This window comes from Vigna umbellata, chromosome 1 (assembly GCF_029865625.1).
Source record: "Vigna umbellata cultivar VRB3 chromosome 1, Vumbellata_1.0, whole genome shotgun sequence".
Lineage (NCBI taxonomy): Eukaryota > Viridiplantae > Streptophyta > Magnoliopsida > Fabales > Fabaceae > Vigna > Vigna umbellata.
The window spans coordinates 81,369,871-81,396,902 of record NC_142165.1 but is presented as its reverse complement, the minus strand read 5'-3'; the positions used below and the strand labels follow the sequence as shown (position 1 = coordinate 81,396,902).

The 27,032-nt window shown below is 33.7% G+C and overlaps 2 protein-coding genes and 1 long non-coding RNA gene across 3 annotated transcripts; 1 reads left to right on the top strand and 2 right to left on the bottom strand.

Annotated features, from left to right (window-relative positions):
• Window positions 1-1,710: 1,710 nt before the first annotated feature.
• LOC124820619 (uncharacterized) lies at window positions 1,711-12,079 on the bottom strand. The gene is made up of 3 exons (XM_047292354.2): window positions 11,102-12,079; window positions 2,871-3,969; window positions 1,711-2,743 (listed from the first exon to the last, which is right to left on the bottom strand). Exons 1-3 carry the CDS (start codon window positions 11,177-11,179, stop codon window positions 2,259-2,261), a joined length of 1,662 nt encoding a protein of 553 aa, XP_047148310.2. The 5' UTR covers window positions 11,180-12,079; the 3' UTR covers window positions 1,711-2,258.
• Window positions 12,080-20,542: 8,463 nt separating this feature from the next.
• LOC148206580 (uncharacterized) lies at window positions 20,543-26,056 on the bottom strand. Its single transcript, XM_088108102.1, has 7 exons — window positions 25,988-26,056; window positions 25,712-25,789; window positions 23,359-24,046; window positions 23,126-23,205; window positions 22,673-22,752; window positions 20,965-21,003; window positions 20,543-20,838 (listed from the first exon to the last, which is right to left on the bottom strand). Exons 1-6 carry the CDS (start codon window positions 26,054-26,056, stop codon window positions 20,967-20,969), a joined length of 1,032 nt encoding a protein of 343 aa, XP_087964228.1. The 3' UTR covers window positions 20,543-20,838; window positions 20,965-20,966.
• A 223-nt stretch (window positions 26,057-26,279) lies between these two features.
• LOC148206579 (uncharacterized) lies at window positions 26,280-27,032 on the top strand. The gene is made up of 2 exons (XR_015786129.1): window positions 26,280-26,562; window positions 26,671-27,032. It is a non-coding gene; the product is annotated as an uncharacterized LOC148206579 (long non-coding RNA).

Sequence of the window (27,032 nt, the reverse complement as noted above, 5' to 3'; positions counted from 1 at the left end):
CAATTCTTTGTTATGCTATCTCTACTACATAACAGAATTCATAGATGTACTTTTCGAAAACTAGAATAGAGTTTACTATTTTTATTTCCTTATCCTTGAACCTACATTTTCCCATCCATTTTCAATTAGTTGATTTGTATATTTTACACCAATAAATATTATTTTACAGACTCAGTGGCAAGTACGTAGCATATAGGTCAGAGAGAACCACTATTTTAAGTTTTTGGAAGTTTACTTTTCCTTTTTCGCGAAATGTAGCTTAATTACTCAAGGATATAAAGATCATACCCTTACACATATTGACACGTGATTTAACTTTTCTAACCTTTTCTTCAATAACTAAAAAAAATGTGTGATCGTGTTACTAATATTTGGTAAAATAGCATGTAATACTAAAAAATACCATTAAAATGTCTTTTTTTTTTACAATTTTTCTTATTTTATCTTTCAAATATTTGTTAATTCTTTTAATTTTTTTTATCCCAGACATGATTTTATTATTTTGTTTTCATCATCTATTCAAAGTACTGGAATTCGTTACTTTTACTTTTCTTATTTAAAATCAACTTTTTTATTTTAAATATTTACTAAATTAGATATTTACAATGACAAAAAATGACTATTATTATTATTATTTAAATTTCAATGTTGCTTTTGATTAGTTTGAGCCAATTTTCACGATTAAGGAAAGATTTACTTGATTTTGTCGAGATCTCTATGAGGTTGAATATAAGGTTTTCAAGAACCAAGTTTTTGTCTAATGTGGAAACTTTGAATTTAAAAAAAATAAAAAAACCACTTATAAAATACTCTCTAATATTTAAATAAGGAAGAAAGGAAGGATCTGTATTAAAGTAATAGTAAAGAAGAAATATAAGTATTAAAGTTGCTTTTGACACTATTTCTAATTTATTTTAAATATCTTATATCTAATTAAAAATGAAAGTATTATAGGATATTATATAAGAGTAATGATAATGTCGTATAAGATTAATATTAAATATATGGTAAGAAAAATAATATAACAACTAAAAGTAAAATAAATATAATTAGAATAGTTAATTTAGAAATAAAATGTTATAAGAATTTAAAATTTAAAATTAATTAAAAAATAATATTAAAGAAATCTGCAAAATACATTTCATCAATAAAATATATATTGTATAAAAATATATAGTATAAGCATATTTAATTATATCTTCTTTTACTAAACACATAACTTATTAAGTTAGCCTTAACAGTTTTTACTACCATTAGTTTTTCACCTATTTTTTTCTTTTACTATTGTGGTAAAATAGATCAAGTAAGGCGACATTGGTGGAAAATGTTACATAGAGAATAAATAATAGGAATAATCCCTTAACTACCTTAAAGGATAAATCAATTATTGCCAGCATTTTACATAGAATGACAAACTTAATCGTGCATGGATTATGGCTTCTTTTTGCTGTTGAATTTTTGAATCAAGATTGGCGTGCAATGACGAGGTTTAATCATTAGGATAAGAAGGTGAATACCTCCAACTGAATAGATCCTCCTCATCTATGTACGACATGTTCCATAATTGAATGCATGTAGTCACCCTGTAACTTGCCCCTGTTTATGAACCTCCGGCCCCACTTTAAAGAAAATGCTGTAAATCTAAGAACTAAAACATAAAAAAATGGTACAACTAGTTGCAATGTCCTTTGTTTAGAATAGTTGCAAAGCTAAAGCAAAATTTTTCCCTTCTCTATCATACATATTTTCGTAAATAAGAGTTCTATGTTACAAATCAAAATTGTGGTGGAGTTGAAAAGATCACATCTAGTTTCACTTAAATATTCTGATACTGGATTAGAAAGAGCAGCTCAGCTCAAATAGAATAACAAGTTGCACAACCTTGTACCCATCCCCCCTCTCTCTCCACAACCTATACAAAGTCTCACTGTCGGCTAAATAAATTACTGAGATGCACAAGATAGGAACTGCGCTTCCAACTATGTTTGCAGCAATGCACTGAACATGAAACAACTTGCAACAGATTTTCTCATCCTCCAATCAGTCAAAAATCAAGACAAATCAGTCAGGCTCTAGTCACCATCCAAGCAGTTTAAGATCAAAGCAATCAATCAGTCACTCAATACTTGCTGCCTGTATGCAAGTAACAAAAGAATGAATGAAGAAATTTGGTATCTTCAGCCCATGCCCCAGTTCCTCCTGCTCCGACAGTCATTGGAGGATTGCACGTGTAATTATTGTGACAATTAAATAATCAATCAGTATGGAATGACATATGGAAGAGCAAAAACATCTGCTGACTCTATGCGCAGAGCTTCGGCCCATACCTGTGGTGTATCCCCAACCTCTGAAGATTGCACCACAGATTTTCTTTCGGGTGAAACATTGCTGTCAAATAGCCATTCTTGATCATCAAAATCAGACCAATGATCCACCTTAGGTACGGAATATACCTGGCTTAGGTACTTGGAGTCTGGATGGGATGGCTTTGCAGAAGCTTCAGTTATAAAATCAACTGGCACAATATCAGTGCGAGTCTTGTTTGAAGAAGCTGAAAATGACTGAGTTTCAAAAATCTCATTTTTCATGCCTTCTTTGTTTTCTACCTTAACACCGGTGGCCACTTGCGGTCTATCCGAAGCATTTGGTACGGAAATTTGCCAGGGTTCCAATGGCCTTCCATTTTTGGTGAATGGTTGAGAGGAAGACAATTTTGGAAACTTATTGGGCAAACTGTCATTAACTGTAAGAAATTTTAAAAAAATGTATATATAACATGTGAGTCAACCGAAAAATATTATGTACAATCTTAAACACAACAGGATCACTGGGTAGAAATGCGAATAAGACTAATCATAAGTAACACTCACCACGTGGAACTCCATTTGACTCCATGTCTTTTCGTTTTTTGAGATTTTCCCCACCAACAGGATCATCATGGCTGTTTCTAGAAAGCTGTGAGAAACAATTTGAATCTTTAAGTCCAATTTTGTTGCTTTCTTTTAATTTATTTTGCTCTGTTGTTTTAAGTTCACTAGACTCCTTGTCTTTCTCCTCATTTTTCTTCTCTTTATCCCTATCTTTGTTTTTCCCATGCCCTTTCTTCTCCTTCTCTTTATCTTTCCTTTTATCTCTTCTTTTATCATCTTTTTTTTTCTTAACCTTTTCCTTTCCTTCATCTTTCTTTTCCTTAATCTTTTCCTCTTCTGTCTTTTCTCTAGCTTCATCTTTCTTTTCCTTAACCTTTTCCTTACCTTCAACTGTTGCTTCCAAATTCTTTTCAAAATACTTCCCGAGAAGTTTGGGTATTCCATCAACTCTAGGATGAACGTTTCCAGCATAATTCTGAGCTGGTGAATTTCCAATAGGTCGGACCTCAGCTTGTACTCCTCTTCCATCAATCTTCTTAACATCAAGGCCTTTATCCTTGGGTTTTTCACTACCATCAAGCCTGGTCCCACCTCCTTTGGCCACCAACCTATCAGTTGCCTCATTTTTTCCATGGTTTGCATTAGTAAAGTTATCAACCGATTGATTGGTAGCTCCTCCGTCATCATTCCTATTCCTCCGGTCCAACTCCAGGAGGAACTTTGATTCCATGTTTGCAGCCAGAGCATTTCTTTCTGTTGCCTTCTCCCCATTGTTACCAGAATACTGTTTGGTGAGTCTGTTCTCAAACAAGATATCCTTCTTATCATCGTGCTTATTTTCCTCTTGATGGATATTACCAGCATTGACACCCTCAGATTGTCTTGGAAAACCTTTGTCATCTGTAGAACTGATTTTACTTTTATCTCTATCTTTGTTCTTATCCTTATTCTTATCTTTCTTTTTCTCTCTACGTTTTTCCTTTTTGTCCCTCTTTTCCTTATGCTTTCCATCTCTTCCTTCTTTCTCTCTCCTCTCCTTACTTTCCCTCTTCTCTTTGTCCTTCTTATCTTTCTTATGTTTTCTCTCTTTCTGCTTCTCCTGCAAGTAATATGGTGAGAAGAGATATTAAAACAATAATTAAATAAAGAAATGACAACAATGGCTTCACAACATTTTCAAAACCTTTGCATGCAAGAGCAGAGAAAGGAGAATATATCAAAAGCAAAACATGCAAAAGAAAATAAATGGTTCTTGCCTGTTGACAAGCATATAAATCCTAGGAAGAAACCATGACAATAACAACAAGATCAATGTCCATAAAATACACAATGTCTATCAACTAAATGTTCAAGATTTTAGGAGATCATTGTGATGCCTTCCTTATTAAGAAGTTTCAATGATTAGATTCCTTAAACCCCCAACAGAAGCACTTTCATTCTTAGATGCAAATGCTGATCCTTCTAATATATATTTTATTTCTCTTTTGGCTTTCGGCACATATTACAAGATATGCTATGACACTTTTAACGGATGTCTTGTAATCCATGCCTTGTATTAAAATAAAAAGAACAGATAAGTGCAGCTGACAGGTCTTATTATAATGGTAGATAAGAAACTCTGGCAAATAAATATATACATGTCTAGTTATATCCCATAGATGAACCACCAGAAAACTTAAATGCTATCAAGGATAACTGCTTGTTCATCCTCTAAGTCTCGAGAAGCAACCTATATTCAAAGTCTAACAAATGAGAACAAAGTCTATGCATAAATCACAGGACTTTGTGGGTCCCACATCTTATTTAATAAATCTCTTTCCATTTTCTACTCTTGAGCAAATATCAACCAATAGAAGAGAGTGTTACACAAACTATTAGAGAACATGTTCCTAATTCTTCTCATAAATTTGCCTAGGATTCTTTATTTTCTAAATTTATCCAACAGTTTTATTATAATTGGTTATAAATGCCTTTTAGTTGTCTTATGCTACCTAGACCTTTTGAAGCACTATAGTATTGAGACATCGATTTCCTCATAGAACATATGAAAATCTAATCAAGAGCATGGCAGTAAGTATTACACAATATACAATTCGTATCGCATGATATGATACAGCACAACCCCCATGATGCCAATTGTTGGAAAACTTGTTTGTTCTCCCGAATTGGTGTTGCATTGTTCATATTGCACTTGGAATAGCTTGAATCACGATTCTAACAAGAATCGCAGCCTAAATCAATTGTGAAACCTAAGTCTTTTCACTCCAAAAATGGAAGGGGTTGCATGGCTCAGTGTGAAAAAAATCCAAATCTACTTCCTTTTATTGCATGAACTGAGTGGGTAGAGATGCATACCAATTCATGCTTTTCCTTACTCCAATTACCATGCATGATTTCTTTAGCAACAACAAAGGGCCTCTAATCAAAATGGGAACAAAGCCTCGGAGGTTTGATCTATGTAAAGCAATAAAAACTTGTAATTCTCTAAATATTTGAACCGTTTAGGAAAATGTTTGTACAAATAATGACACCTAAACCAGAATTCTATATCAAAATCCATAAATGTCCCCAAGATGTACAGAGATACCAGCTTGAAAAACTGTGCACAATATCTTACCTGGATTTTCCTCACCTTTCTTTCACGATAGGTTTAGCAGTAAAGTATATAATAGGAGAAATAAACTGCAGGAGGTAGTTACAACCTCTGGTGGTTGTAACAGGTTCTAAACAGGACTATTATATATAGTCGAGGGGTATGCTGTTGGAAGGGGTCTTTTGTTTTTAAGGAAAAGAGAGTTTAGGAGAGTTGGGTCCTCTCGGAAGACCTGGGTTATTGTACATTGTTGATTGTAAGGTTCTTACCATATTGGTAGAACTGTATTATTCCTAATAAAGCATATATAAGAACTGGTCTTGTATCTTCTGTAAACTAATTGGTTTAACAATTGGTATTCAGAGCTTCCTTCTTGACCCTGTGATAACTGTGTGATGGCATATGGTTAACACCAGAATAGAGTTCAAATTCGAAATTTTGGAACGCATTCGGTAGAACTGTATTATTCCTAATAAAGCAAATATAAGACCTGGTCTTGTATCTTCTGTAAACTAATTGGTTTAACAATTGGTATTTAGAACTTCCTTCTTGACCTTGTGGTAGCTGTGTGATCGCGTATGGTTAACACCAGAATGGAGTCCAAATTAGAAATTTTGGAACGCATGATTCAAGATAGATGGGATAGGCTAAAAGTGGAAAATGAGCAAATGGAACATTTTCAAAGAATGGAGAATTTGATTAGTGTATTATCGGGAGTGGTGGAAAATATCGTCTGCAATTCAATAGCTAGGTCTAATAATAATGACTTTTCGGCCCAAAAGACAGTTGAAAAAGATCAAGATGGGAAAGCAAATGAAGGTTCAAGGTGGTGCAAATTAGATATTCCAATCTGTGCAGGGGAAGATGCTTTTGGCTGGACTAATAGATTGGACAGATATTTCCATTTGCAATAAGTATCTGACGTGGAAAGAATGCAAGCAATGATGGCGACTTTGGATGGAAAAGCTTTAAACTGGTTCCAATGGTGGGAATCTTGCAATCCATATCCCACATGAGAATCTTTCAGGATAGTAGTGGTGCAACGTTTCCAGCCATATAAAGTAGACAGGAAATGTAGAAGATTATGTTGAATAACTTGAGCAATATGCAGGATTGTTAAAAGGAATGGATCAATATTATGTCATTGGGATATTCTTGAATGGGTTAAAGGAAGAGAGCAACGCTGAAGTCAAGCTGTATAAACCCTCAAATTTGGCTGACCTGATGATGACAGCCCAAATGGTTGAAGATAAAATTAAAGTTTTATCCAAAGGAAAGGGTTCAGTAAAGAATAAGGTTGTGACAACATCCAAATTCAATTGGATGACTAGGAGTTTTGCAAGAGGGAAATTCTCAAATGGCTTCTACGAAAAAAGGAAAAGATGTACGAAGAATAAACAATTCAGTGGGAGAAACCAAGGTTCACAGCGAGGATCAACCTTTAGATGGTTGACTGATGAAGAAATGTAGGACAAAATCAAGAAAGGGTTATGTTTTAGATGTTACAGAAGAAGAGGCAGACATATATTGAGATTAAGGTGGAAGATGGGAAAACAATGGAGCTATCTATGTTTACCTTGGCTGGTATGACCACCAAGAAATCATGGAAGGTTTGGGGATGCATTAGTGAGGAACAAGTTATTGTGATGATAGACTGCAGGGCTTCCATTAATTTTCTCTCCAAAGATTTGTTGGAAAGATGTGGGCTGACATATGTAGACACTCCTAAGTATATGGAAGAGGTGGGGGATGGAAGGAAATTGAAATTTCAAGGGAAATGTTCAGATTTGGTGTTGGAGATTCAAGGCTTGAAGATTCGTGAAGAATTCTTCATCTTTGAAATTGGAAGAGCTTATGTGGTTTTGGGGTTAGAGTGGTTGACGAGTTTGGGTGAGGTGAAGGCAGATTTTAGCAAATCCCGACTTACTATTGGTGGAAATGGAAATCAAGTCAAAGTGGTCAGTGATCCTACCTTGTCTAGCACTGCCACTTCCTTCAAGAAGTTGATTACCAACTAGCAACAAAGTGATAAGGGCCTACTTGGTGGAAATACTTAACGGGGATACAATAGGAGGCACGGGACAGCTGGAGTACTGCTCTGAGTGGATCAATTGTTAAATTCTTACAAGGAGTTTTTCTAAGTTTAGAAGGGCTACCTCCAAAAGGGTAGCAAGATCATGCCATTCACATGTTAGAAGGGGCTTCAATTCCTAATCTGAGGCCTTACAAATACTCCCACCAACAAAAGAATGAAAATAAGAAACTGATCAGTTAAAGGCTGGAATTCGTCCGAATCCTGGTGAGGAAGGATGGATGGTGGAGGTTTTGCATGGATTATAGGGCTCTCAACAAATTGACTATCCCAAATAAATTTCCAATTCCAATGATTGAGGAGCTATTAGACGAGTTAGCTGGAGCAACCATATTTTCTAAACTGGACCTTAAATTTGGTTACCATTAGATTATAAAGAAGGAAGGGCACATTGAGAAAACGGCTTTTCGAACTCACAAAGGGCACTATGAGTTCCTTGTCATGCCTTTTGGGCTGACAAGTGCTCTTGCGACATTCCAATCTCTCATGAACGAGGTTCTTAGGCCTTTTCTTAGAAGATTTGTGTTGGTGGTTTTGGATTACATATTGATATACAGACCTTCCCTATATGAGTATCTTTAGCATTTGTCATAAGTCTTAAAATTGCTGAAGGATCATCAATTGAAGGTCAACAAAAAGAAGTGTAGCTTTGGCCAAAGTAACATTGAGTACTTGGGGCATGTGATTTCAGGTGCAGGGGTGTCTGCTGACCCTAAGAAGGTAGAAGCAATGCAGAATTGCAGCTAGTGAATTAGAAGTCTTACTCAGATGGCAACCAATTCCAGAAAAGTTGATAGATACATGCAAAAATGCAGCTAGTGAATTGGAAGTCTTACTCAGATGGCAACAAGTTCCTGGGATGGAGAATAGCTGGGAATCTGCAGATGCTATCAACACAGAATTTCCAGACTTTCACCTTGAGGACAAGATGAATCTTCAAGGGCGGGGTATCGATAGGTTTAGTGGTAAAGTATATACTAGGAGAAATAAACAATAGAAGATAGTTATAACCACTGGTGGTTGTAATAGGTTCTAAACAGGACTATTATATATAGTTGACGGGTTTGTTGTTGGAGGGGAGTCTTTTGTTGTTTTGAAGGAAAAGGGAGTTTAGGAGAGTTGGTCCTCTCAGAAGACCTGGGTTATTGTCCATTGTTAATTTAAGGTTCTTCCCATATTGGTAGAACTGTATTATTCCTAATAAAGAAAATACAAGAACTGGTCTTGTATCTTCTGTAAGCTAGTTGGTCTATCATTTCACAACCTTCGTCTACGGCAGGGAGGTCATTTGAGGTTTCAATAACAAATGGAAGGATTTATGAAAATAATTCTCAGTTAATTTGCAGTAACTAAAGAAAAGTATTATTCTAAATTTAACTTGTCTACAGCACAAATAATCTAAAGTCAATATTCATTCAAGGAATCTAAAATTATTTTAAAGATTATTTTAAAAGAAAAACAACCTAAAACAGTTTTCTAGAGGTACACCAAATCGAAAACTTGTGTACAGATGGAACTCCACCTAAACTATAAGTTGCAATATCCAATTCAAATTATGTAGTTCAAGTCAGTTCCTATCATGACATAACTTAAAGGGTTAGGAGCAACAGCAACTGATCCTGTTGTTCCCAGGGTAGGTATTACAGATTGACATGCCAGTTGTAACTACCACACAATAACTAAGACTTAGAAGCAAATGATACTGATCCCTGTAGCTACTTTAAGTGTAGCTATGACAGTTGAAACCAAAAGTCAGGTGCAACTGTGAAAACCGGGAAATACAGGAAAAAATAACAATATATAGAATCATACCTATCGTACAATACCTTATAAGATTAATCATACCTAAAACAACTATCAATCAAAAGTACAAGGTAAACAGTCTTGATCCAGAAAAGTAAGTTCCATGCATAAGTTACTCCCTCAAATTAATCATCCAATGCAATAAATCTAGCTGATCTACAAAGCTTCAGCTTCCATACTCAAACATCATCCTGAAAAAATTGTTGTTCTTTACTATTTCCTCTTTCACCTCAATTTTCAAATCCCTGCTTATGGGAAAGCTCAACTACCTATGAGAGACACTACTACCAACTAAATCCAATAAAAAGTAGAAACAAAGGGTCTCAGAAAGAAACAAATAAAAAGAGAATTAAGGCCACTAGCCATCATCTCACCAGATAACCAGATAACATTGGGTAGGTGGAAGTCCAGTCCAGCAAGGAAAACAAAGGCATGAGGGAAGGGGAACAGAAGTTAAAACATGGACCAAAGATGCAGAGTCATTGCCCATAGCAAGGCCCAGAGTCACTGCAGAACTCACGGGATGCCAATTTTCTCAGAAGAAAAGCATGGCATACAAGGGGAAGGGGGCTCACATACACAATCATGGGCACCCACTGTTTTTCTAGAGCAACACTTCATGAAACTAGCAATGAAAAAAGAGTACAGAAGAAGAAACTTGCAAGTACTAGCTTCTTCACTGAAAATAACTACAATCCTGAATGCTAATATATAAACAAGCTGAATAATCAATCATCTCATGATATGGTCAAACATACACCATACCAATGAAAAAGGAAAACTAGACTAACAATTTTGCAAGTCAACACCTAACAAGAAGACTGATATGTTAACATTTAAAATAAGGGAGAAAATTGATCAGGATCAGTGTCAGTCAAATTGAGAATTCAAAGCAGATAATTGACAAAAACATTAACCACCATTCCTTTCTAACATAAAAATCAAGCTGAAGTTACTGTCATCCATAACAAGTACGATGATTTCACAAGAAAATCATAGTTTTCCCTAAATTTAAATATTTTTTAATGTAATCAAGGCAAACAAAGCATGAACTCAAGGGTCACATAAATTGATGTAACTAAAAGAATATATGCAAGAACATTATACCACTCCAATCTTGATCACATCATTGTAGTAGCAACCTCTTGGCTTCACCACAAAGTAACTTTGGCCACTTTTAGATGTTTGAGGAAAAAAATGTAGCGCAATTTCACCAATATTATGTGATTACAAAACAAAATTTTCGGTTATAGATTTATGACAGATAATCTGTCACCATTCAATAAAGGGTTCATGAATGATTATTAGATCAATTAAAATCACACGGAACAAAAAAAGGACAATAAAAGGTCTGAAAATATAATATTTTTAAGGTCATTGATCAAGGATATTCAAAGATGTTGGCTTCAAAAAATCAGCAAGTATTACAAAGTACATTAGAGGAATCTTCAAAAGACAAATATATATGAAGAATCTCTACCAATACTATTTCTTCTGCTTCAATACCTAAAGGGTCAAATAACAGCAATGTTTTATACAACAAATCCAAAGCCTCAATATTCCTAGCCTCAAACAAAAGCTTTACGACTTAGAATAAACAAATATATAACATTGTCAAGGATATGAATTAGAAGAATGACAACAATATGAATTGGGTGAAGTCTGTCACTTTATCTGAGATGGACCTTTCCTCTTCAAGCAAAGCATATGCAATTTAATTAATGAATGTTAAATTATATTTACCTTTTTTAACAAATCCACTCCATCTGTTCTAGCCTTCTTTATATATCCTGGTGGTGGAAATGGAAAACAGCGCGACATTGCATAAAAGCCTTAATGTAAAATTCTACGTGTGAGACTGTTAGAATCCAGTAACACTGTTCCAGGAAGGGAACAAACCAGCAACTATGCCCATGCACCATGTCACCACATTCATTTCAAGTTTTAAAATTCCTCCATGAACCTTCAACAAAACATTCACTTAAAGCCACCAAACCAGCTAAATATTTGCTTCAATTGCTTGAAACCAAACAAATGGTCTGAAATTCAATACTCTACTCTTGTGAGCCACCATACCACCAAAGACAACAGAAAACACCAAAAATGAAGAACAAATGACTTTGTACTTGATCACTCATTCACAATTACTAATAATAGACAATGCTCAAAAAAAACATTGTTAACATCTTTAGTAGTCTGTCCCAAAATACAAATGTTTCTCAAAGAGTCCCCAAATGCAAATGCTGAACTGTGCAATATGAACTCCCAGAGAGATGAAAGTCCCTGTCCATTTCAAGCAACCCGTGAAGTCCAGTTGTCTTTCAATCACGTCTCAATGAAAACCCTAATCACTCGAGAAGTTTAGAGCCCCAGTTACGATCCAATGAAACCCTAAAAAATATACCCACATGCCCGAGAAACTACTTCACCGAATAAAACCTAATCCAAATCCCAAAAACTTGTATTGATTTGAAAACAAAATCAGAGGAATGAGAGGAAATACAGAGAATCAAACACTTTGAAATGATGGGTATGGATCAAGAAGGAAGAAACTCCGATTCGAAGTGTTAACAGCCAAAAAAACTGAAATTGATAAAGGAGAGTCTAAGTGAAAAACTTGTTAGATTCTGGGTTCTCCTTGTTTACCAAAGGGTTCTTTCCTTCTTGTTCTCTGATTTATGGGTTGTATTTGTTTGTGTTTCTGTGCTCGAGTTGGATTCTATGTTTCTGTGCTTTAGTTGTATTCCATATTTATTCCTTATTCACGGCTAGTGATATTGGTTATTTGTTTTACTTTTTATTCTTTTAATACTAGTCATAAGACTCAAATAATCATATTTTTATAATAACATTTTTAGTTATAATTTAAAAAGTTATATACTCTACATATATGTTTTTTTTACTCTACAACGTTGTATAGTAATTTTTAATCTTTATTATTAATTCAATATTAAGAAAATAAATTAATTAAGATAATAAATATTTTTTAAATCAAGATAATTACATTATTTTAAGAAAACAATGAAATTAAATAATAATTACATATAATTCATTTTAATAAGTTTGAACAATAATTTCGATATTAAACATATATATGTTTTATACTTCTTTTACTATAATAAAAATTTATTTAAATTATAAAATACTTTTTAGTTATTAAAATAGAAAATATTAATAAAGTGTAAAATAAATTTTATAAAAATAATTATAAAATAATAATTTTTATTATGGAAATTGTTTTTTATTATAAATAATTATTTGAATTAAAAATAGTTAGCCGAATAAAATTATATAAAAAATTATTTAAAAAATAATTTCATTTTATAATTATAGATAAAAGAAATTATTAGTTAAAAAATATTTAATAAATTGTACAGTGTATATTAGTTTTAAATTGTGTATTTTTGAACTGTGCAAGAAAAATGAAAAGTACAATAGTACTGATTACTTTCTTATATTACTTATAACTCTCTAACCTTATAGTGAATAATTCTAACATAGAAATATATTTTTGGTGCTTATTATTTTTTTTGTAAACAACATTATCATTTGTTATATATTGAAAAATAAACCATATTGCTATAATATAATATTATAATATTAAAAAGTAATATAAAAAAATAAATTATAAGGGTATAAGTTAATTGTAAAATATTTATGTTAAATTAAATTATAATTTATTCAATTTTTGCAAAATTTTATTTCATATATGTGATTCTTTTTTCAATTTGTATCTAGTATTTTTTTTCTATTTTTCTTTGTGTTTTTGTTATCTTAATTATATTGTTCAAGAAAAAAAATTATAATAATTCTATAGAGATGAAACTCAATTTGTCTCACTGTATAGTCGTGCATATATAATTAATAGTCGTGCATATATAATTAATGTGTTTTTTTGTGAACATTTATGTAGTGTTTTTGTGATGATAAATTACTTTCTTTGGGTAAAATGTAAGAAAATTTTTAACATGAAAATAAGTTCTGAAGTTAAATAATTATAATATTTTAGAAGTTAAATATTAAATATTTATTGTATTTATGTTAAAATTTTATTAATAATATATTAATTTGAAATTGTTTCCTAATATTATTATAAGGTTTCAATTTTAACAGCTTACAACTGATAAAATAGAGTGTTATAAAATTTTGATAAAACAAAACATATTTATCACAACCATATAGATATAATATTAGTGTAATTATCTAAAAGGAAATAACCATAATAATAAATATATTTAAAACAACTAAACATAAACCATTAGAAAATCAAGAAGAAACTATCTAGTGTCATGGTCATCTGCTAAAGATGTTACAACACCTATTTCTTCTGCTTATACCAATAAAGTGATCATCTCAAAAGAACCAAATAGCACACGAAAGACAACAAGGTAAGATAGAGTTCAAAAGAAAACATCATCAGATTATTTAATCATATCAAATACTAGATCACCATTTATAAAGTACTAAAAACTCACAAAAACATACATACACTTGATTCTAGACTCAATTATCTGGATACATGCTTTGACATTAGGTCTCACTATAGGTGTACACTCGTAGTAGTATTTATAATCTCAAAAGTCATAAACACAAGGGTTATCACCCTACTATTCACGTGGTTAATTAATCTTTCATGTCTAAGACCAATAGTCCACGATACCTCCTGTCATTTGTCTCCTTCGCTCCATTAATCTTTTAAAAAATTGAATGGCTGGTAGTATATCATGATACCTCTTTTTTGAGCTCTCATATGTCAAACATACACTAACATCACCAAGACATAGAATTTCTCCTTGAAATTCTTAAGATTTTGAGTCAGTGGTTGTGCTTAAAGTGTGAAGTTAGTTGAAAAATGGGGCATAATATTTTATGGTTTTGAGTTGTTTGAAATAGGCCAATGAAGGACAAACGTGAGGGATCCCAATTGTGGAAGAGTTTATAGATGTGTTCCGGAGAAGGTGTTAGGACTACCACCTTGAAAAGAGGTGGAGTTCACTATTAATTTAATGCATTGAGCAAGACCAATGTCAATAGCTCCTTATAGAATGGTTCTTGTCAAGTTTGTGAAGTTGAAGAAGCAAGTAGAGGAATTGTTAGAGAGGTAGTGGTTTAGACTCAATGTGTCACCGTGAGAAATTGATGAAAACCCATTTTAGTTTTAGCAAATATGGTGTTGATGATGAAAAAAAATCATGGAAGATTCTCACTATAATTTACGATATCCAAGAGGTTATCTAGATGTAAAGGTGCACTTTCAAGGATTCTAGAGAAGAAGAAAGGTGCATTTAAATGAAACTAAAAGAAAAAACACAATGGAAGTGAAAAGTCAAATGAAAATAACACTAAACAAAAAGAGAAGAAAGATGGAACATAAGATGGAAGACTAGAAGGGGGATGAGGTTGTAATGTTGGCACGCCACTTGAGGGGGCATAAGGCTTACCATACTTAATATAAGAGGTTGATGGTGCCACTTGAGCTCCAGGCTCAAGATGAGACTAATAAAAAGCTTACACTATTAAGAGAGCAGTCACAAAGGTGGTAAAATATGATGTATAACACTTAAAATATTCAATCATTTTACAAGTGTAGCAGAGCCTTTTTTATAAGTGATGGAAGGGATCTCTTTGTAAAAACATAAAATAGGGGAAATAAGCAAATAAATAAGAAAGATTCTAGAAAATGGGTCATTTAAGAGACACCTTGGGTAGAGCGTGACCTAGCTTACCCTCCAAGGATCTCATGAGGCACCTTTGACCTTCTAAAATGAAGGTCAACTCCAAGTTCCTCCATGCTTCCAAAAAGGCACTCAAGGTATATGTGGGCTCAAGCCCAAGCCTCTCCTCCACTACAAGTAGTGTTATCCTTCTCCAAGATGATCCTAGTTTATCCTACAAAATAAACAACTAAACAAAAGACAAGTTAACTCAAGTCAAGTCAACAAGGTCAACTAAACTCAAGTCAACAAAAAAAGTCAATATAAAAACTAAACCCAATAAAAGAAAAAAGGTGAAGAAACTTCCCTTCTAATCATGTTCATCTTCCTTAAGCATGTGCCTCCATCCTTAGTAGGGGTTAGCGGCTCATCATCCTTCCCTTCTTGGAGAGAATTTGACCACAAATTTTTAAAGCCCTTCTAGATTGATTTTAAGTTCATTTGAGGAAGTAATTTCTCTTTCCTCCTATGAGGTCTTTCCCAACCTTTACTCTAGAAGCAACCCCTAGCTTTAAGAAAACTATCTTTCCTCTCTTTGTGATTATGGCTTTGTCTCTCCTTTTTGGTTTGGAGAGGGAAGGTAAAATAAGAAGGAGAGTGGCCAACTTGCTTTGAGACTCTCTTTTAATGGACAAGTAATACTTTGGTGAAAGCTTGTTTTTTTTCTTTCTTTTCTTCTTTCTTTTCTTCTTTTTATTTTTTTATTTTTTTCATTTTAGTTTGGTACTCATTAACCTCTTGAGGTGATAGAGGTGCTAAAGTGATTTTCTTCCCATGAAAGTAAAAAGAAAACTTGTTAGTATGGACATCATGGAGGGTGAGTTTATCAAATTGTCATGGCCTACCAAGTAATAAACGTGTGACTTCCTTGGGGACAACATCACCAAGTAGTTCATCCATGTAGCTTCCTATGGAGAAGTTAATTAGGATATGTTTATTAACATCAATTTCTCTCTCCTTATTTATCCAAGTAAGCTTGTAGGGCTTGACATAGGAAAGGTTTCGAAGCCAAGCTTTTCTACCACCCTTGTGATATCAATATTTGCAGTACTTTCTCCGTCAATGATTAGAGAACAAACCTTGTTGTTCATGAGACATCTAGAATGAAAAATATTTTCTCTTTGAATTGGCTCTAGTTCCTTGGAAACTTGTGAAGTACCTGAAAAACACTAGAAGGGGGGTTGAATAATGTTATTTGAAAAAAAAATCACAACCGGTATGATATAACACCTTCATCGAGATTGAAAGATTTTACGTAGACTGTTTAAAAACTCGACTTTGAAATTGATTTAAGCAATGAGTTCTTTTCAAATGTTATTCAATGGTTAAGAGATATTCGCTGCAGTGTTTGAATAACACTTCCTTTTTAATAAAAGTATAGGAAGCTTATATATTAGTAATGAAAGTGCAACTACGAGTTTTGTAAGAGAAACTTTGAGAGAGAATAAAACAATAAATGCACAGATATTTTTATACTAGTTCACTCAAACTGAGTTACATCTAGTCTCCTCTATTCTTAGAGGGATCCGCTATAATCTTCAACAAGATTACAACTGAGTATTCTCACCACTTTTGGTATCCCTAGACAATCCTAGTATCCCTTGATACGTTGCCTATTTGAGTTTCACCCACTCTTGGTTATGCAATATTCTTCATCATTCACCACTCCTAGTATCCCCAAACACTCTTGGTATCAACCTGATACACTGTCTAGTTGAGTTTCACTCACTCTTGGTATCCCTAAACAATCTTGGTATCTCCTGATACATTGTCTATCAATCCTTAACTTGTCTGAGTTAATCAACAAGTGTTTGAATTCTCTTCAGAATGTGCAATCAATCTGATTGCTTACAAGTCATTACATGATTACTCTCACAAAGAGGATATATGTTCAATACAACTCAGTCTGTACACTCGCTGGGTGTTTTTCTCTCTTTTCTGTCCACTTACAAATAGTAAGCTTATATTATAACGAAGCTTGATAGTGTTTCTAGACTTAGGGTGTGTTCACATGAATGGATTTCACTATTCAGTTAGATTTGCAAGCAAAGATTTAAACTGATTTGCGTGTTCGTTTTAAAAGATATGCGCAAATTGATTTGAGATGATTTGTGGGATGAGTAACTTTTTCATCACCCGCTAATGTGTCGAGATTTGGAGGGATTGTGTTTAAAAAGTCACATTTATCCTTGAGTTATCTTATAATACCATGTCCAAATATATTAACGTGCAAATAACATTCGATTCTAATGTCAAAATAACTGATTCCAAAGTTCTTGAACATGAAGAAGATGAAGAGGAATGGTGAAGACGAAGAAGAATAGAAACGTATTTGATTACATAGCATTTATATTCGGTTCCGTTATACAAACAAATACAAAGGGACCTGTATTCGCTTCCCTATGTTTGTATTCGATTCCCTAGAGTAAAAACATGGTTTATCCGGTTCCATTTTTTCCTGTATTCTATTCCCTCACAGTTCTAGAGTGGTATGTATTCGATTCTGTGGAATAATTTTGTACTGACCAGAGGGAGGTTAAGCATCTGCGTGACGACCAGAGGGAGTGAGACGGTGCTGTTGTTATTGTAGAGGTCGAGGACCTCGAGTCTCTGGAGGCGCGATAGCTCCGGGGGAAAGGTTTGGTTAAAGCCATTGTTGGAGAGGTTGAGGAAGTGGAGGGCAGAGAGGGAGGAGAGAGGCGGAAGGATGGGGCCGGAGAACTTATTATCAGCGAGGGAGAAACTGAGGAATGAGAGGTGAGCTACGTCGGCGGAGAGACCCCAGAGAGGTGGAGACCACGATGTGGAGAGCAGAATAAGAAGAAGCGGAGGGTGGGGCGTCGGTGTCGCCATAGTCGCGAAGGTCGGGGGCGATTGCTCGGTAACCCACGGCGGAGAGCGACAGAAGCTGGTGGCGCCACGAGTACCATAGTTCCGGGAAGCCGTGGAGGAACAAAACCACTGGGCCTGACCCAATTGATGCCACGTGCATATTTATTCTATTGGTACTCACCATTCACTGCTCTATTTTCTCCATTTCTTTCTCTTCACTCTATCTTTCTCAATTTTTCTACTTCAAATGGTGTTGCAGGGAATTTAGGTAAGTGGAGACTGAGAAGAGAATTTTTCTTTTCCTTTTCAAAATGATTTTGCATGTAATGATGTAATCCAAGACGATACAATTCTACCTTTTCGATCTGATTCCAATATTCTCTATGGCTCTCAAAGTCAAGAAATCATGCCTTTACTCACTGATCCAGATAAGTGTAATTTTAACATTATTTTTTTATATTAATTTGTGAGTGTAATTCTTATAAATCTATGAAAATACGTTTTAAAATTAATTTATCATCTACTAAATAATTGATAATTTAGTTTATGAGTAATGGTATCATGATAAGCTTTTACATTTATTTGACACGAGCACAAGGATATAATGGTCATAAAAATGTAAATTTTTGTATTTTTTTAAGAAAGAAGAAAGTAAAAAATAAAAAAGAATAATGTCAAAAGAATGTAAAAAATTTAGGTATCTCAAAGAATCATTACTCTTATATTTTAAAAATAATTATTTCAATACATTTTAAAAATTATTTTTTATTTTTTTTCTCCTTATAAACATTTTTACAATTAAATATAACATTAACAATTATCATTTTATATTACTTTAATAACTAGGGGCATTTTGGTAATCTTCAATTTCTACCAATTAAACAAATTTTTTTTATCTGTCACATCAATCAAATCGTACACTAATTCTTATAAACTTTACTTTCAAATCCACTTCCATTTACCTCCAAATCCATCCAAATAAATAACCTCTAATTCATCCTCAAATCCCCTCAAATCCATCCACTCACTCTCCCTCAAATCCTCTCCTCCAAGTGAAGTAAGCCTTAAGCTTTTTCTTTTAAGATATTCTCTTTTTATTCTTGAGTTGTTATGTGCTTTTCTCTCGGCGGCGATATTTCTTTTCTCTTTGTATGATATTCTTCTCGTAAGTTATTCTCTTGATTCTTTCTTTGAATCATCTTCTATTTGAAGACTTCTCAAAAGATATTCGTTAGATTGAGCTTTTGCCTTGAATATTGTGTCTTCTTAGTCTTGTCGTGTGAAGCAGTCGTTGGTTAAAGTTAACTTGTCATAGCAGACTTGCTTTTTTAGTACTTTGATAGAAGTAGGTTGTACTATTTTTCTGACACAACTTCTAATAGAGAGAACATTTCGTGAATGTCTTCTTTGTTTTTAACGTCCACTTCTGATATGCATTGGATATGTGGATGCATGTAGTAGGCTATTTGCAAAAAGTAGAATAGATATGCATGCAATAAATATGTCTTTTCTCTTATCATTTTTGTTGTTTTTGAACGTTGATCATTTAATAACATTTAATGCTTCTTCTGAACAATAAAGTGATTTTTATATTTTCATTTAAGCCCTTTTACTAAGATGCCAAGCATTAATGAGACTTCATTGTTGGACGAAGTGAATGATTTAGCTAATGATATCATTTAGTCCATTGTAAACGCTTTAAGATTCTGCTTCCTTCAGCTAATGGGCTTAGCGAGTTGTCTTTCACAAGCTTTTGTAATATTAATTAAGACTTTCAAATGACTTACCAAAAACATTTTCTCGACACTTTTATCTATTTGAGAGTTTTGACTAATCACCGTTTGATAGAGTATAGCTTATGCATTTAGCAAGGCTCTCATTGACGCTTTTAACTTTAGGTAATTGTTTAGAGTTGCATCTAGGTTAAGCCCAAATGTTTTTCTACAACTTTCCTAGGTTACTAGATTTTCAAACTATTTAACTTATCACATATGTTTCACCTATTCCGATATTCTACTTAATAACCTATTTTATGATTATTTCATTTAATGTTGTTTTGTTAAACTTCAAAACATGAGTGCGTTTAGACATTTTAATCTTATAGACGATTTTGTCTTAACAATCTCCCCCTTTTTTATGTTTAACAAATACACATCTAAACAATATGAATTTTCTCAATTCACTAGTGGAAAAATGACATTTTATAACGTACAAAAATGATCTTTTATAACGTAGTTACTGGGGACATAGTTCTGGGCGATATAGTAAGTCTGCGCATTTTATAACGTAGCAGAAATTTACGTTATAATATGTTGAACATATTATAACGTAGTTTCTAAAATCCGTCATAATATGCGTAGTTTATTATGACAAATTTTCGTTTGTCCGTTATAATAAGTGGAAGGTAACATGACGTAGAAATTTTTGTACATTATAATATGTGATTTATTATTACGTATATATTTTTGTACGTTATAATATGTGATCAACGTATCATGACGTACATGGTTTAGTACGTTATAATATATGTTTTTTTTAAAAAAAAAAATTAATTATTACATTTAAAAATTATAATAATATACTTGTATTATCATCTTATTCCATCAATTTATAGTTAATATAGCTTCAAATAAAAATATTTAATGAAACTAACAAAATAAAATTCATTTCAAACATTAAATAGTGTAATATTTAATACATCATTTATATTATACATATTTAAATGATTCATATACACTTGTGTTAAATGATTCAGTAGTAGTTGATTCACATCGTCTACCCATGAACAAATCTCTACTCATTGACAACAATTTGCATCCCCAAACAAATGCCCAGAAATGGAACACTATGTTCTCGGGCATACTTAGTCGCAAGAATTTTCCCTTGCATTCCTCCATCACCAAAACCTCTTGGAACTAGAACACCATCAACGCCCTGCAAAATAAGTCCAATTATAGAAAACCAATAAATAATATATCACTATATGAGATTTTAACATATATATCAATATTAAAGATCTGAAAATGGAATAAATATGTTTAGTCTAAATAGTAGGAATACCTTTAAAAGATTCCATGCAACTTTATATGCCTCAGGATCCTGAGGCAATATATTTTAATCAATCGTCAGAGGGTTGCAATATATTTCATATCCAAACACTTTAGGATAAATTCAAAGCAAAAGGTTTAGGATATTGCATGAACTTAAACCACTTAAAATGCAAAAGTATGAAATTCAATTTTAAAAGAAAAAAGAAAAAAAGAAAACCATCAAAACCATGAAATTAACAAATTAAACTACATAAATACGGTTCCAGCTGCATGAAAGAAAAGTCATTGTAAATTAGTTGCTTTAAAATATAGCCGATCCCACCACCAAGTGAGAAGAAACTTGGTGGTTGCCTTAGAATATAGTATTAAAAATATGGATATGAATATTATTTTCTCCCACTGTTTGCTAAGTATAATTCATTTTTAATTTTTAGTTTTCAATTTCCATCTAACCCATAATCTTTAGAATTAAATATGGGAAAAAATTGAATGGATATAGAAATATAATATTGAAAAAGTTATATCTTAATTTAGAATAATTGAATGGATATCGAAATATAATATTAAATCTAGCAGCCAAAATAATTTAAAAAAAAGCTTTTCCTATAACATAAAATGAAAGGCCAAAAACTCTGTCCCATAGTTAATAGATAATTTTATAAATCACACACTGATAGATCCTGATCAACTACCATCACACATTCAGAACAGGGTTAGTAACAAAGTCATCAAACAGAAAAGCCACCATTAAAAGGCATGAAAGACGAAACCTGTTTTGTAGAGTTAAACCTACAAGTTACTAAAGGAAAAATGCAAATGTAAACTAAGTTACTTGGCTGACATTAAATGAAAACTTTAATTCAAGTAGAATGAGTTAGTAGTATACGGGAAAGAAATGTTATGAATGAAAGAAGTGAGGAAAGATACTATTAGAGACCAAAGAGAATCCATTGATACAATAGATTACATTTCAAACCATAAAATAATATGCACACAGATGACTCAGGATTTTCAGAAAAAGCTTTCAGCTAAGTTAATAACTAAATGTTCCAACAATCTATCAGTACAATAAGGTTGATAGATACCTGAGTCAGGTGTGCCCATGCTTCAAGAAAATTTCTATCAATTTGAAGTGATTTTAGATGTGCATCCTCAGCTTTCTTATATTCACCAATTGAAGAGAATGCTAAACCCTGTAAAAGAAAGTGTTTACTCAGAAAAATAATAAAGCGATTCAAGTGAGATCTTACTTAAGTGTTATGTGTGCAAGAAAATCATTTATAATAAAAAGTGATTCAAGTGAGATCTTACTTAAGTAACTGAAAATTTCAATCACCTTCTTTTCAACTATATATATAATAAGATCACTAGTCAAACAGTTCCTTAACATGGCTCTACATAAGTCTTGACAACTGCACTAGTTTTGCTTAAACAATACATATTTGACCCAAGTGTTAATGCCTAAACAAATCAAGTTTCTACTCCTTATAAGTCAAATCAAACATAAGTAAAAACCAGATTTCAAGATCATTTCATTTTCTGTACCAGAAGAGATCCATTTCATTAAGGGTGGGTGTCAATGGGACATACCTAACATGAAGCATTGATTAACTAAAATACCCAGGTTAAAAAATAAATAAATAAATTCCAATCAGCAATGCGAATTGGGTAAACTTCAAAAAAATTTACAAATACTAAGATCGAGTAAGCCACCCCACCTCAACAAACTCCCCCAAGGCTGCCCGAGCTTGACCTCTCCTCTTTCATAATCTCCTCTTCTCTCCTTCTCAATAACAAACTATAAACATCCAAAACAAAACAATTAGAAACATCTGGCTCACCTGATACATTTTTCTAGTTGTGATGTTATTGTCGCCAGTTAATTTAATGTCCAAAAATCGTTCGTAGTTCCCAAGATCAAGTTCAAGCTTCCACAAACAAAAAAAATAATGAAAATGGCAATCTAAAACTTCAGAGGAAAACAAACTGCAGATATCCTCTTTTACTACGACTCAAAAAGTTTTAGCTTGCACTTATGAAGTAAAATGAGAAAATGAAAAGAGCAGGGGAAAGTATAACATAACATACAACCTCAACCTTCCATTGAATTTAGAAGGAAATAAAAAATCTAATGACTGTCATCTTGTTGTAGAAAATTTTCATTTGCTTACCTCTCCGCTATCATCTAAGACGAAAACCTCCGCATGCTCGAAAGGAGACATTGTCCCCGCATCAGTGTTCAAGTAGGGGTCTGCAAATGATGGAAAAATTAAAACAAAGATAAAAACAGTGAAAATAGCATTCATTACTTTACATAATATGATAATAAAAGCAAACATGTTTTATTAAAATTTCTATAAATATGAAAACTAAATTAACAGGGTAAAGAGGGGAAAAGTGTTACAGAGAAGAATGTGAACTATAACTACGGTTGGAAGAGCAGCTCTGAGAAGATGACTGTAGGTGCGACGCGAATCCTCGAAGCTTCTTCCAAAGAGAAGACGTAGCGAAAATATGACAAAAACTCGAAGAAGAACATGAAACAAAGGATTAAACTTGATAGAAAACCTAGAAGAAGAAGGAAACCTATTCTGGACCGATTGATCGGTGTAAATCAAAGTTGAATCGGTGGAAAATGTTTCTAATGGTGAAAACAAGGTTTTAATCGGTGGAATCGAAGGGAAATGGTGAAAAGGAGAAGAAACCCCAACAGAGGGTTTAGCTCTATGAATGATTCGGTGAAAAATGAAGGATAGAGGAAATAGAGATGATTCTGTGAGTGAAGAAGCCTTGCCGTGATGATGAACGACGTGCGACGAGGAGATGTCTCTCGAGAAGGAAGACGCCAGGAAACCGAAATGGAGAGAAATGAGAGTGAGGCTCTCTGATGTGAGAAATGAAAGTGCTCTCTCGAATGCGCGAGAGGAAATGAAATGAGACCTCCAAGCGTGACAGCGAGCGAAGGAATACGCTCCACAACGTGGCTGAAGTTCTGAAAATGATGTGGCTGATGACGGAGATGCCGAGAAATGCAAGTGAGAGGGATGAGACGAATAGCGAAAGAAAAGAATGAGAGTGAACTTGAATGAAATCTAGCGAGAGGGAAATGTGAAAAATTAAAGAGGAAGAGATACAGAGGTGCATTTATAAAACATTTAAGGTTCTTAGTTGTTTAATTATCTTGTGAGTTTATTAATATTTTGTCTTGTGCATGTGGGTTAGTGTTCTAAACCGTTGAAACTAATATGAGCAAAATAATCAAAGCATAATAACACATCAAAGTATAAAATAAATAAAAGACTGATATTTAAACACATAAACATATTACATTTACATTAATGTGTACAATATTATGCATGAACCTCTAAGAATATGGAAACTCCCCTTAATTATGTGTTATCCTATTTTATCCTATCGTCTGGTGTACTCCCCTTGAATACATTCTCCTAGATACTGACTAGTGTACTCCCCTTAAGTACATGCTCTTCTAGATGGTGACTATGTTATATGTTGATTGTGCATATATCTCGCTCCTTATTTGATAAACAATCAAAAAGGGTGATTCTAAGTAGTGTGAAAGGGGTTGACTAGAGAGTTACTATGAATTCTAAGTGATTCTAAGGGGTTGACTAGATAGTTACTTTGAATGTTGTGTCTATTAGTGTGTTAAAATATACAGATGCAAGTGTCACATGATGCATGTTATTAAGCACAGACAGAGATAAAGATCAATATATGTATAAACAAGATATCTTTAATCAAGCATTAAAAAGTATTTTTGCACACTGGACGTTAAACAGTATAAATCTGATATTTACTACTCAGGAACAGAGGGTTTGGAATCGGTTGATGAGGACTTGGTAGCAAGAGTGTCTCAACCATTTAATGATACTAGGAACAACACCTGTACAATAAATCACCAGATTGCATGTTGCTAATGGGACTACTTGGAGTCCTTGGTGTATCAAAGTGTAACAGCTGCACTTTTCCCAATTTGCACGGCTTTAACAACACCTTCAGCTTGAAGATTCCACTAATTTAGACACCACTGACTACTTAATTTGACCAGCCTTTTTACATGGACAAGCTGTGGAACGACTAGCTTATTAGAGCCAATCACCGCAAAAAGCTAGGAAATGGACCAATCTTCTACTATTTCCAATTCAATCTATGAGCCCTTACTTGAATATGAATTTCAATTTACATCTTTTTGCTCTAAATTCACTACACCGAATGAACATGAATGTGTTGCTATAATTGGTTAGTTGGTTGCTGCCACTCATAAACCAAAAAAATTGTAGTTGTATTAATTGCTTGATGATGCCTTCACAATAAAGCACTCAATCAACCAATTTGGCAGGACATAATTTGGCCAATTGTAATGTCCTATGCAAAAAAAATTTAATTCAGTTGAAGGTTTCCACTTTGCACTGCTTTGCATCGCTTCAAGCTAGAAATTCAGGTGCTCCAAAAATAGGTTACTGCACTAATTGACTAGCACCTAATAGAACCAGAGATGTATTGTTGTGCCGCTTTGTTTGAGTGTAGCAATACCCTTTGATGAAACCAACCAGTTGAACTAACTGTGTGGCTTCCAAAGAATGACTATGTGCGATCAATTTATCATAAAGGCACCAACCAATTTAGTGTTATATATCTTGGACAAATTCTAGCTTCCTGAGTAGTAGAAAAGGATAGATGCACTTTTCGAATCTGCACTGATTCAAACAGCCACACCTTTATCTTGGAGTTACTACCAGCTTGCACACTGCTAGCTTGAGGACGAGACCAGTTACTGCAGCTGCCAACCCTACTCTCACTGCTTCTCGTTGCAGCTGATTCAACACAGACTAGTTCAAGTGTAGCACCAAATCAGAACATTCTCTCAACGCCATTGAGTCCAGTCAGCAGCCAAATTTGCTTAACCAAAATTGCACCAGAATTTTCACCACAGAAGTGTTCAAGGCACCACAACACAACAAACATACAAGTCAGAAAAGCAGAATGAAAGAAACATTCTCAAAATGTATCACTCGACCAATATAAGTGATGAGAGCCTGATCAGGTACAAAGGAATAACACACAAGAGAAGGGCTTAGCATGGTGCATGAATGCCCAACGACAAAGACCTGGGCCTAGTGCAACCCAAGTCAAGGGCTTCTTTCGTCCAATTCGCCCGCCCGGTTGCCAACACAACACCCAGCGGGCCCGTCTTGTCCCATGCTTCTAGAAGACCTACGTTTCCTTTGATAAGTAGCTTGTAATTAAGAGTGCTAATGCTTGCTTATTTTAGTTGTTTTAACTTTTAGGTGAGTTTACCCTTAAACTATATAAACAGGGGCTGCATTCTTTGTAAAGACAACTTTGCATCTTGAGAATAGAAACTTTTTGCATTGTTGTGTGAGAAAAAGGAGTGCCACTCTCACCCAGGGTCTTATTGTGAGTGTTGAGCTCAACACTCCTCCTTCATTCATCCTGACGTTATCTTCAAGTGTGTGGTGTCTTCGTTCGTTTCATCTCAATTCTCCATTCTCTTTTTCGTTCCAGCTCATAGTCATCCATCCCAAACTTCGTTCACTGTTTCAACACTTGGGTTCATGCTTAATCGGTCAAATTCTTCCCCAATTGCTTATTTCCCCCTTAATTTTTCGTATGCCAATCTGTACACGAGCTAGGTTTCGATGAAATTATGCTTATCTGAATTTGAGTTTTTCAGGTATTGGTTCATAGTAGTGTATAGTACGTTCAGCCTTTCGGGATTGACCTATGTGCTTAAATTCAACCGGCAAATGGTCCTGTGTTCTTGAATCTCTGTTCGTGTTTTCTGTACGTTTGCTAATGTCCATTCTCTTCTCATGTTAATTGTTTTGTATTCGTGATGATTTTGTATTCGGTTTTTTTACCTGTATGCATAAGTGTTTTTTTGGCATTCTGTATGTTAATTTCTTTCGGTCAATTCACCTGTGTGTTTCCATGTGTTCGATTATTGCATAATTTTTAGGCCTCCTACAAAATTCACAACTCCCAAATATTGTAATCTGTTTTCAGCATGTAGCGTGCGTTGTTGATTTGGGTTCA

Excerpts from the sequence above, each read along its gene's own strand:
- LOC124820619 (XM_047292354.2), bottom strand. The coding sequence starts at position 11,179 with ATGTCGCGCTGTTTTCCATTTCCACCACCAGGATATATAAAGAAGGCT. Across the intron at positions 3,970-11,101 it reads GAGTGGATTTGTTAAAAAAG|GAGAAGCAGAAAGAGAGAAA; the intron begins GTAAATATAATT and ends TATTACTTGCAG. Across the intron at positions 2,744-2,870 it reads GTCAAATGGAGTTCCACGTG|TTAATGACAGTTTGCCCAAT; the intron begins GTGAGTGTTACT and ends AATTTCTTACAG.
- LOC148206580 (XM_088108102.1), bottom strand. The coding sequence starts at position 26,056 with ATGCTAAGCCCTTCTCTTGTGTGTTATTCCTTTGTACCTGATCAGGCT. Across the intron at positions 24,047-25,711 it reads AGCTAGCAGTGTGCAAGCTG|ATTTCATTCAAGTTCACTCT; the intron begins GTAGTAACTCCA and ends CCCTCTCGCTAG. Across the intron at positions 23,206-23,358 it reads TATAGTTCACATTCTTCTCT|ACCCCTACTTGAACACTGAT; the intron begins GTAACACTTTTC and ends CATCATTTGCAG.